The following is a 12,895-nucleotide window of genomic DNA, read 5'->3' on the forward strand; positions in this document are numbered from 1 at the left end:
ATAACATGTTCTTACTCAAAGATAACAGATTTTTGTATTAATTGTGTTACTTTGTTTTAGAGGTTACATGAGTTTTAAGACACACTTAAAGAGTTTTTAGTGATTTTAGAGTATCTTGAAGGGAACTTTGTGTTGCTGCTGCAAGCAAAGCTTTCAGTCTGATTTTCAGAAACAAGTTTAATCCCCTTGAAATTCATAGCAGAATGTGAAATTACATATGAGGCCTACATAGGGTAGACGCAAGGACAGGTAGACTGGGAGGAATACAGAGAAACTTCCAGAGAAACTGGGAGAAATACAGTGGCCAGGAACCAGATTAGGCAAGCTAAAGCTCAGATAGAATTAAATCTGGCCGGAGACATCAAGGACAACAAGAACTTCATATGTCAGAGAGAAAGGCAAAACTAGGGAAGAAGTAGACCCTCTCCAGAAGGAAACAGGAGACCTGGTCACCCAGGATATGGAGAAGGCTGAGGTACTGAATGACCTTTTTGCCTCAGTCTTCACTGGCAAGGACTCTGGCCACACCACCCAAGTTGCACGCTATCTGATCATATTTTGTCTGGGGTGCTCTTTACTGTTTTTGACACAGCTTCCTTGATTATGGGTTTGAATGTATGTTCTAGGACACTTCTTAGAGAGCCCAACATCCTTTGATCTGTTTGGTGAAGAAATCTGGGGAAAGAAACAGGACTCCATAAGGATGCATAAGGTCTCTTTGACAGATTGTATAGGCTCTGTAGGGTGCTATGGGTGAAATGAGCCGGAAGGTTGCTGTTTAGTAATTGAATGAGCAGAGGATGAGGAAAAGATAAGTATTTTTTAAGGATAAATTAATGCCTTTGGAACTTAATGACATCAGTGATTTGTATTAGGACAAAAAAAATACTCATCTGCCTGTTGAATGTTTTCCAGTGACACAAATTAGATTTAACTGTTTAATAACATCCTTTTGCATTATTGCCTTTCTAAAATCTGCCAGATGTGCATTACAGCGTATCTTAGCAACATGTGTACTGTGCTGATGGTGCAGAGGTGCGGTAACCAGGCTCACAGTGGAGACCACAGCTGAAGCTTGCCAAAGGAATGCAACAAGACAATTGTGTGAATGGGACACCTACCAATTTATTCAGTTAAAATTCTGCTGTTGTGAATACCACTGTAGCATGTAATGACCTGCAATGACCCTTCCAAAATACAGTCACCAACCAAAACCAATTTTTTGGGGGGTGAGAAGGAAAAAGAAGCTAGTTCATAGTCTTTCTCTGTTTCTTATTGTGGGAGTTACCGATTTTGTTCACATATACTTTCCCTCCACACACCCCCCAGCAAATTGATTATGTGCTTGTCCATTCTGCTTTTTGTGTAAAACACCTGAGAGCAGATGAAGTTCTGAGACTCTCAAGCCACCTTCTTCTTACTGGCAGAAACTAATCAGTGTTCTCAGAAAATATTTTCAGAGCAGTAGTTTCTGAATTATCTGTGATATAATATATGGTTCAATACGTCTTTCTAACTATGTGTAACTTTCTCACATTCAGTGTTTACTATCAGATTAATCTTTCATGAATAAAATCATAGTGAGGGAAATTTTATAATGTTTTTGGCTCCCTCCCAGACCTCACAAATCAATTCTTACATATTTTTGCTGTAAGGTAGAAATCAAACTGCTTTGTTTCTGTCGTTGTTCAGGATAACTTGCTCTGAAATCATTCAGAGCATCTAGAAGTCTAATTATTTTTTGTGGGGGTTCATTTGAAAAGAACATCTTCACTAATAACTACAAGGAAAGGAACACGTTCAGAGTTTAGTGATACTTCATCATCATTCAATAAATTACAAGACCATTGCTCTTTTCCCCTAGAATGAATGAGGGCGTCCGTAGGTTAATCTTCTCAGTGGCTAACTCTAGGTCATTCTTGTACTGCCAAGTAACGAAATGCCCAAGAACTTCATTTCCTGAAGCAGTCCTTCTCCCAGGCATCTACCATGTAGGGAGACCAAGCTGCCTGATGCACTGATTTCATGCAATGTCTGGCTCCTGGACCCAGACAGGCTGTCATACACACATCTTTTTTGAAGTATCTCTTTTATGAGAATTCATTAAAACCTCCAGTACACCGGTGCTTTGTGGTTGAAACCCACCATTAAGCGATAGCAGAAGAGTTTTGTATTGTAGTTAATGAACCTTTACAAGCAATTTTATAGCCATTCTGGGTTGTTTGCTAACCAACCGGCATGTATTTCATGAACTGCAGGTTTATTGATTTAATCAGAAGTTTCAGTGTGAATGCAGGACTTTCAGGCACCAGAGATCCCACTGAATAACCAGTGCTGCCTTCTGATAACAAAGTCCGGTCAGTTTTTTAATTTGTCAGTGGATGGGTTTTTCCTTTTTTTATATTTTTTTTTTTATTATTTAATCTCCAAAGAGTACCATTTATCCTATCATTTTATAACTGATAATGATCTATTCTATAGGAGTTCACTGTTCCTTGTGAGATTCAACATTTGTCTATCCATGTATCTGTGTAAACACTGCAGAATGAGTATCACAAAACACGTTATGTATTCAAATGAAACTCTGCGATTTTATATTTTTCACACATTTTATAGTATTATTTGTCTCTAAATTGCCTAGAATTACTTCATTGAAAACTTCAAATCTTTGGGAATTTACCTATGAAAACCAACAAACTTGTATGAAAATAACCAGAATAATTATGCTACCTTTTTGTAGAATTTTCTTTGAAGCTATGAAAGTGTACAGGAAGGGAGGATGGAGCACATTTTTATACTTTGTCCCCTGTTTTATGCCGATAATGCTCTTTTTTCTGTTGTACTTTTCCCTACCCCACAGCCCATTTCCGTTCCCAAGTCTTCCTTTCTCTTTTCCTCAGTGGGATGATGGTGTCACTGTCTTGCATTCCTGTTGTTTCTCCCTGTCTATAGCTATCTTAATGACTTGGACCGCATAGCAGATTCCACCTATCTGCCAACTCAGCAAGATGTGCTCAGAGTTCGAGTCCCCACAACAGGGATCATTGAATATCCATTCGACTTACAAAGCGTCATTTTCAGGTAGAAAAAGTTTTAACACCCACGTGCTTTGTTTCTGTTGTTTCCTTTTACATTAGTAATACCATGTATAGGATGTTGGTTAAAAACGCATAAAAAGCAATTATTCTATGTTTTTAAAATTTGAGCTTTGTGAATATATTTTAATGTAATTGTCCACATCTAATAAGGAGCTGATGTTAAAGATGTCAAAATGATGACAGATAATTAGGTTTGTCTTTTTCTGAAGGTAGCTTTTACTCACAGAAAACCTGCAATTCGTCTTTTCAATAATATATATCAAGGTTTCACTGTGAATAATAATCTGAAGATAGAATCATGTGTCCTTGTAATTCATGTAAATTATGGAATACAAAGTTACCACTTGTGTAGTTGATTTTTAGAGAGAAATTACTGTCCTTTAGGGAGAAATCATCCTACTTCAGTGCAAGTACAGTTGTTTAAAAAATAACTATGCAATTGCAAGTTAGACACGTGTGTTCAGTTACACTGAGACATGGGATGACGTGGGAATGAATATATTGCAAGCAAATTAGAGTTTTAATTTTGGCTATTAAATTATTAAAAATACTGTGTTCTGTTCATCCTCTTAAAATGGGGCAGCTTTAACAAGTTGGGAATTTTGACTCTTGATAATTTGGGGGGGAAAGGGCAGACCACCAAGTCCATTCTGTTCACATCTCTTTCTGCTGAATACAGCAGACTCAACACATTGCCAGATCATGGCTGATAAGACCTTTGTGTCTCAGAAATCTGAGGGTTTTGAGACCTACAATAATTTAAATACAGAAAACACATCAGACTTAAAAGTAAATATGATTAACAGGTTCCATTAAACATCAATGGAAAAAATCACTAAGGAAAACAAACCAAACTGTGTTTCCAACTAAATTCTTGAATTTTGTCGTTGTGTGTGTGCTTGTGTGTTTATCTGTAAAGGTATTCATGGAGTTGATGTAGATGTTAATTTTGCAGAATGGTGGATGTAGGAGGCCAACGATCAGAAAGAAGAAAATGGATACATTGCTTTGAAAATGTCACATCTATCATGTTCCTAGTAGCTCTTAGTGAATATGATCAAGTGCTTGTGGAGTCAGACAATGAGGTAAGCAAGCTTCAGCAAAAAGCACCAGTTTTAAAGAACAAATAACTTCACTTGTCCAATTCCAGGTGTTTTCCAAATGCGCCTACCAGGAGTCATACATAACTGCACCCAATGGAGTGAGAAGCACTACAGGGGTTGAGAGGGGAGGAGGGGATCAGTCTTCAAATATGGCAAAGCTGATCTGCTCCGTGCAGGATTCAAAGAAACCTATCTATTTTGTGTTGAAGGGGAATACAGTTGAATATAGAGAAATGTTCTTAGTGTAGCTATTTGTGCAGTTAGTGTTATGTAGCAGAGCCACAAAAATAGGTGGTGGAAATGAAGACAAAATTTATATATTCTATTCTAGAACAGACCCTAAAGTAGTAAACTTCATTCCGTTGACTTAAAGCATAGGATGTATATTGTGGTTTTATTTCAAAAAATAACAGAAGCAGGGAAGTGGATGAGCTGAGAGGGCAAAATACCCTAGTACTGAGTATTTTGAATGTAGTTTTACAGAGTAGGGAGATTATTTAATGTTTAGGATATTTTGTCCTTCCTGAGGGCTATTTTAAGTTTTTCATCAAACTTTTATGAGTTACTCACTGGCACTGTCCTATGGAAGTCTTTTAACACATACTTACAAAAGTTAGATGAAAAAAAGAAAATATTTGAATGTTCTTTATGGCTGCATCCATGTTGATTTCACCGTTTAAGAGAATGGTTGACATAACGAGGTAAAACAGGTGTCCCTGGACATTCATGTTTGTGTGCTAAACTTTTTTCAGGGTTCATTTCTTAATAAAGTCTGGGAGTTCTGAAAGCTTTTACATTTATAGTCTTTCCATAAAAGAAGAATATCGCTACGTTAGTTATATAATCAACTATATTATTCAAAGCTGAATTTACAAAAATTATGATGTAATCTGCACCAACTTCATCTCTTTTCACTTTGGAAGCTAGACATGTGTCGATAAAGAGGGAACTCAGTCAGACTTGCCTCATTTCAAGCCAAGCCAGAAATGTCTGGTTCTGTGTTTGCATTATTCTTTTGTAGCCACAAAGTCAAGACAGAAGTATTAAGCATTTTAATTGTACAAGTCAAAACAAAATATATTGGAAATCACATAAAGAAAAATTAGCAATGATAATTTTCAAATGCTATTCTGACTATGCAAAATAAAATTCCAAACTTCCTGATGTTAGCTGTTTATCACTGTTTTTTGGTTCCCTATTAAGCGTATCCTGTTCTAGTTAGATGGCTTGCTCTGGTTTGTCAGATAATTCCAGTGTGCAGATCATTACTTAGAGCATCCCTACTGTAGAAGACAGAGCAGTAGCTTCCTAGGCTAATCATGTGGTGTATGCAATATTTCTTAGTGTTCTTGTAAGCTAAAAGGGTTCCTGTGTTGTGAACTGAATAGAACATCTGGCTGAAGATTTTCTTTATGTTTTGGACTCTCCAATGACTGAAGTGATGCCGTTTGTGTAACTGCTTTTCAACTATTATGAAAAAGATCACTTTACTCATAAAGCTGTTTTGATTTTTCAAGTTTTCACTTTCAAAACACTTCGTGGAGGCAAAAGCTGTAAACCTTCTCGTTGTCTTGCAGATGGTACTTTCACCTCACCGCTGAACTATTTATGTTTCTTATTAACAACAGTGGAAAACGTCTGAGTCTTTTCATCTTTCAGTTTAAAATATGTTCATAACTGTAATTCAAACCAGTTTTTGTTTTCAAGTCATACATACGTACCCTAGTAGCACTTTCCAGCAGCCTTACGCCTCTGTTACTGTAGCACTGGGATGGATCCAAACTATCTTAGAGCTAAGCATTCGTTCATCTGGGCAGCTTAGTTTTGGCTTTCAGCAAACTGTAGCCTGTCTGTCTAGATTTTGTTGGTATGCCAGAGCACTGTTTTTTTCCCTTAATTTTCCGTCCCCTGTATCTCTAAGCATTACAGTCCAATAACACGAGAGAAGAATGGGTTTATTTATTCTGCATAAAACACAGCATGGTTTGCCTGAATATGGGTGTGGCAGAAGTATGGGCAAAGGTTTTAAATGTGTTAGTTAACACCTTGAATTAAGAAATTTACCCCCCAGAAATATTTTTGTTCTTCACTGAGGTGTGACAAGCTCAGTAGGGAAGACAGTAATTTAATTTGGAGGCCTTGGTAATCAGTTAAGAGATACTTTTTGCACTTACCTTTAAATTATGAAACAGTATTAAAATTTTAGCACCAAAGTGAGAGAGCGTGTGTAAATGCCCTACTTTCTTCATATGTATGCCATCAGTGTGATACTATGATAGAATCTAATCCTTCTTTGATCTGTGTGCCTCTTACTGAAACGAAAAGATCTGACTCGACAACTTGCAGTGTTCTGCTACTCCCTTTGCATTGCTTTCATGGCCTGATTAAACAGTATGATTTTTGTTAGATGGCCTACTTTCTTTTTTCTAATTAGTCCACTGCATGTTATTGCCTGAAGTCTTTTTCCTCATAGTATGTTTTTATAAAAAAAACCCTATACTTTTTAATCATCTGTGGCATTTTTTTTAGTTAATACATTTTTTCATTTATCTCATTTTCAGGAGTAAACATAAATCTGTAAGAATTCTTATTTGCCACTCGGTGCATGTGTGTTTGTATGACCATCATTATGAAACTGGTTTAGAGCCCTTAAGGCTCTTGATTTGTATTTCATGTAAATCCGTTTCTTCCCTTGTTTAGCTTATTCAGGAAAAAAACATTTGGATTATAAACCAGATGAGGCTATATTGAGTTGAGAAGCTTTGCTAGTGTTTCTCAAGGGCTTTTACCCACTGGATATATGTGGGATTGACCTGGGAACTGTTTCTGTCTTCGTGCCCTTGGAGGAGTTAAGTATTAAAAGTTCTGAGGAATGTATTATAACTACTCTGTAACGGGACACCATACATAGAAAAGAAGTGTTCAGACTGCGTGTTATTCAGAGTCCCGTGTACAGTGACTCTTAAATGATACATCTGTGATATTGCACTTTCATGGCAAAGATCTGCAGCTCTAGAGTTGGGGGTTTCAATCATGAAAAAAACCGTACATGGCTGCCCAACTGTATTTTAACTAGGATCCTTCTAACAGGCAATACTCAGGAACAACGTCAGCTCTCCTCTAGACACAGTATGTGTCTAGATTCCACATAACTAAGCATCTGAGTTTGGCGCATAAATACAAAGCAAGAAGAATTGGTAAGGACAGTATATTCAAAGATACCTTTCAAAAATTTCAGATGATGTATTTTTGAAATGCCTTTCTCTTCCTAAATACATGTAAAAGGAGAGATAGCTAACTGTTCCAAATTCTGCCCTTAATAAAACAGCAAGTCTATCTAGATTCATTGGTGGAAATGAGGGCAAAATTTGATCCAGAGGACATATACTAATGACATTAATAGTACTGTAAATTAAGTAAATCGTCCCTCAGTCTGATATGATGTGACGAAGGAGAACATGTTATAAGTTAAATTATCAGATGTTTGACCTTATAACTTCTTCAGAAAAGTCTGACAGAATTAGAGGTGAGATAAAAAATGAAGGAATCATCTCTCTGGTAAATTAATTTATGATGTATTATGTCCTCTAGGTCAGGCTTTTGCTCTGAATTATGCCAGCAGATCTGGAGAAATTTGCAGCTTTATCATAAAGCTAAGTTTAGAACTTTTATAATTTAAAAATCAACTTGTTTTCTTAAATAAAGGATTTTTTCTAGGTGAAGTGTATTAATCCATATTCCAGGATATGCTGCATTTAAATATCACAGGTAGCTCTTCTAAACAATGAAAATCTCATGGTCTTAGTATAGTAAATGCAAAAACAAATTCCAGCTTTGTAAGAGAGCCAGTAATCACTTGCAGTTGTAGAAGGACTAGAGACATCACAGTATACCTGTAAAATCTAGTTTCATAAAAAAGAGGTTTTCATTATCATTGCAGAGCTTGTTAAGTACTTGGAAATGGCAAAATAAAGGACGATATTTATTGATGCTTGTACCTACTTTTCTTCCGCATTAGCACACTGAAAGTTTTAAGGCGTATATGATTTCATATAGCCTGTATTACGTCTATGTTCTTATGAAAATGTGGGCTTTTTATCAGTAGAGGTCTTACTTTTTCTCTGTTCCCAGAGGAAAATCAGAAAAGACAGGGTACAATTTCCTCAGTTCAGCTAAGATAATGGATTAATAAGCTAAGTGAAATTTTGACATTTTTTAAACTATGAAAAAGCAAATAGTGCCTTTCCTGAGGTATCATCGAAGGCTGCAAACCTACAGAGGAATTGGGCAGCATAAAGTATTAATTGATAAAAGATAATTTTTAGAAGTAAATCAGTATGAGTATTCTGAATATCCATTGCACAAAATTAATTTGGGGGAAAATCCCAGAGTAGATTATTTTGGTCAGAGCTGATGTATTTTGGTTTTTAAAAAAAAAAAAACAAATACAATTGTAAAATGTGAAGTTTTAACACGATTGGAGATAAGTGTTGCTAGTATTTACAAGTAATATTCCTTCCACTTTGATTTTTGAGTAGGGGATTTCACTAATGCCCAGCGTTATAAATAGATATTATGTATCCTATTATGTACAAAAATCTTATATATGCATCTCTATGCCTTAGGAAACCAATAGTTTTTTCATTATTTTACTTGCTAAGCAATTTCTTTTCATTGATAAATGAAACCACGTATAAAAGAATCACTGAAATGTCTCTTCCTTTGTTAAAATAGTAACATTAATGTAACTTTAAAAGCTTTTATTTCATAAGTAGCTTATGTGCTGGGTTTTCACTGACCTTGAATGACAAAGCAAATAGAACCAGTTTTACTGTTAAGGTCAAATTAATTTATATATCTTATATAGACAGGTTATTTGCAACCCTTTTAAGAGGTTTATTAAGACCCATTGTTGGTTCTTTTTAATCAGAAAAGGAGGAGATTCTTGTCAAGCATAGTACTTCTTTTTTTTTTTAAAAAAAGCTGTTGTTTTAAAGCTTTTTTTTAAGCTTTTGTTTGGTTTTTTTAGAGGTGGATTTTTTTTTTTCAAAGCTTGTACTGTGTCTTAATAAATTACTTGATGTAGCTGCAGCCAAAATTATTAGTTTTAACATAATGTGTAACTGAATTTCTGTTAAACCAGTATTTCCTTCCCTTCCCTTTAATCATCAGAGTTGTCATCCGATTTGCATTAAAAGTTTTATAGAAAGTACCACCTTCTTATAATTCACGTACTTACAGATTTGATCCCAGATTATAGTCCTTGCTGAAAATGTTTCTAATATATGAGGCAGGCTGGAACAGCTTAAGAATTCTGAGGTTTTAAAATAATAGCAAAATTGATTCCTTGGCTTCAGAAATTGTAGATGCATGCCATTACTTCCCGTGTGTTCTCTTTTCACACATGTTAAACTGTTGTCTAGGATCTGTGATCTTGACAAATACCATATTGCTCATGGACATCCACAGAAATGATTCTATAAAGATAATTTTCCTGGCTTCTTGCTTTTGCCTTGTGTCCACTGGCTTTTACTTCCTTACAAATGGGACCAAATGGTTTGTCGGCTCTAAGGACCTGCATCATCTAAGCTGATATGGTAACCAGATTGAATCTTTTTTGTGCCAGCCTTGATCAGTCATTTTTGAAACATTTGAATAAATACTTTTGCATGTGTTACCATTCTCCTCATTCTGAACAGAGAGAGTTCCCCAGAAATTTGCCTAAACCTGCTCCATTGCTGCTGTGTCATGTACAGTGGTGTAGCAACCAGAGTTGTGTGAAGACTGCTGCTTGTAGTGTTGAGAATTCTGCTGCTATAACTTGATGCTCTCTCATTCAGCGTTCAGCGCTTTGAGTTTATGAACTTTTTAAATCCGTGGCTGTTACTTAGGACCGAAGTGCAGCTGTGATCCCCCATCAAGTCTTCTAGGTTTCTGAAATGCAAAATAGCAGTTTCGTTTACCAGTAGAAGATGTTTGCATGGCACAAGCAGTAGGAAACTATTTTGAGATGTGAACAGAACCAGTAGATCTGGAAGAGGCTCAAGCAATGTTTCTGAAAGCCATTGCACAAACCTTGCAGGAATTCAACGGGTTACTTAGTCAAGTGCAACAGGAGAGATGGAAGGAAGATGGGAAATGTGACTGGTGGAGTCCCTTTGGAAGTAGCATGGAGTTAAATAATCTGGGAAGAAAGTTGTTCTTAAAAATGCTTTATCCAAAACATTACCACCAGGGGATTATTAAAACTGTCTAGTGACTTAATAGTCTGTAAATACAGTGACCCTCAGTAAAACTATGTTTAGCTTGTTATTCATACATCATGAGGGCTGAAAGATGATAGCTACATATGAGTGAGAGATGTAGAATTGGTAGCTTAGAGGGTTAGGGTCTCCATCCTGGAGAGAGATGTTCAAAGCTCAACTGGACATGGCCATGAGCAACCTCATCTAATGACAAAGGTAGTCCTGCTGGGGGCAAGGAGTTGGACCAGATGACTTCCACAGGTGTCTTCCAACATAAATTCTTCTGTGATTCTAAGTAGAAAAATCATAGTTTGACAAGTGAAAGATTTTGTTTGTTTGTTTCTTTTGGGGACCATCTTTGTGGTCATGCCATAAGGTTTTGCCATAGCTTCTTTAAAACCCTGAAGGACCCTACTTTTTTGACGGCGGATATCTGAATAATGTAGTTAGCTTCACAGTACTTAATTGGCGTTGAAGAACTGTCTTGCAGTTTTATCAAAAGTAACACTTGGATGAAGGCAAAACAGAATATTTAGAAAATCGGGGCTTCAGTACCTCGGATACAAGTGCAAATTGAAACCGAAGGAACTTTGTAGGATGGTTTTCTCTGATGTTTCTGTGCTTTAATTAGTAAATAAAGGCACTGTGCAAGGATGTCAGTTCTGTTGATTGACGGAAAATTTTATTGTTCTTAGGTTGTTCCAAGTAGAAAGCATCAACATTGCTTGGTTTGTTAAAAAATATTCCAGTTAAAGTCTAATGTATTAAAATTACATGAAAATAATTACATGAAAGCCAGAGTAAGTATTTTTACTGTGAACTCATTTGTGTGTGTATACAGGTGTGTAGATGCAGGCATACATGCTCATGCTTTGAATCCAGACAAAATACATCTGGAAAATGGATGAGTACCCAAAGCCTAGATGGAACTTCTGTATTGTTTTCAGTGGGATCTGTTAAGGGGTGACAAATTGGTACAATGTTCCATTTGCACTTTCTTTTGATGTTGGACAAAAATAAGAAATGGCAAGAGGCCACAGAGTTCAGAATACTTTCGCTCTTTATGGAGGCAATTATCTGAAGCACGCGTTTCATTTTTTCATCTAAACTATCTTGCTGTTCACATCTGGGCATGCTTCCACTTCTCTTGCAGCACTTTATGTTCCTGATTCACAGACTAGTCCTACATGGCTTAGCATGAAGGCTGAAAGAAAACAATGTTGAGATCAGAGCACTTCTCTTTTTCTGCATTGTGAATAAATACAATACTTCAGTTGTCTGTTTTTTCCATCAACATTCAGCAATCCAGAACAATTGAGCATAGGGCAGAGATAATATGAACTCCCAGATAGAATTAAAATCCTCAAATGGTCTTCATAATTATTTAATAATGTTATTTCCATGGGAAATAAAATCTCTGGAACTCATTGTTTATTTGGAAACTACAGAAAATAACACATTAACCACCTGTGCCAAACATTGTTGCTGTATGTACTGTATCTGTTCATACCTGTTCACACATAACGCATATGTATTTTCTATTTAGTTTGTGGATAAAGAACCTTTCAAATGTAAAGTATCAGTACCGGGAAGCATTTGCATAAGGAAGAGCCAGAACCTCTCTCTTTTGTTAAAGTGGGTGGTTTGTAATGGAAATGGGAGGTTGAGCGATTGTGAAGCCGCCTGCAGAGGCTGCCAGAAACGCGGCTCGTAAATGTTGCTATTGGCAGCAATTGCTGGCATAGACGACTACCACTTATTTTTTTCAAAAATGAGTGTCAAAACTGTCCAGAAAAGGGCCTTTTCCAAATGACAATTTAATTTTAAAATATTTTCACCCATTTTTTTTCTCAAAAATATGTAGGTATTCATGAAAAATGGTTATTCTGGCATTCATGTTATTTCATCAAAACTAATTTAACAGTCATATTTTATTTTAAAAAATATTTGACAGCAATGTTTGGCCCATGTCTTTTAAACACATTTTGGAGCACTTTTTTTTTTGGACAGTGTTTGTGTGCTTTGATGGTTGTTGAACATGTTGATTCGATGGATTCCAGATTTGGTTCATCTGTCCCTCTACTGGGTACATAGAATTGCCATATACTTGCGAGTGCAGTGTTGCAAATTTAAGTTGTTGGAGAGGTGAGAGTTTAAAAATACAGTTCTCATCTACAGAGATGTCTTCCCAGTCCTTTACCAGCAGCTTTTTTTTGTCAGGCTAATTTGCACAAAGATTCAAAACCAGTGAAGAAAATGAAGGAATTATTCCTGAGCTCTGTGTTTGAAGTTGTCTCTTACTGCATTTGAGTTATTCGTCAAAATATTTGTACAACCATTGCAGTTTTTTCTAGATGGCTAGTTACAGCAGTATAGCTGCAAGATTATATATCATACTGATGGCAAAAATCTGAAGCGCTTCCAGTTTTGATACTTTATTTACTTTTTT

General features: G+C 36.2%; 1 protein-coding gene across 2 annotated transcripts in view; it reads left to right on the top strand.

Annotated features, from left to right (window-relative positions):
- Positions 1–12,895, top strand: part of LOC128902254 (guanine nucleotide-binding protein G(q) subunit alpha-like) — a 133,548-nt gene that overhangs the window by 104,569 nt on the left and 16,084 nt on the right. For both annotated transcript variants that reach the window (XM_054184850.1, XM_054184851.1), the window contains exons 4-5: positions 2,953–3,081; positions 4,054–4,183. In XM_054184850.1, coding sequence (XP_054040825.1) covers positions 2,953–3,081; positions 4,054–4,183 — 259 coding nt within the window. The remainder of the gene's footprint in view (positions 1–2,952; positions 3,082–4,053; positions 4,184–12,895) is intronic.

The sequence above is a fragment of the Rissa tridactyla genome, chromosome Z (genome assembly GCF_028500815.1).
Source record: "Rissa tridactyla isolate bRisTri1 chromosome Z, bRisTri1.patW.cur.20221130, whole genome shotgun sequence".
Classification (NCBI taxonomy): domain Eukaryota; kingdom Metazoa; phylum Chordata; class Aves; order Charadriiformes; family Laridae; genus Rissa; species Rissa tridactyla.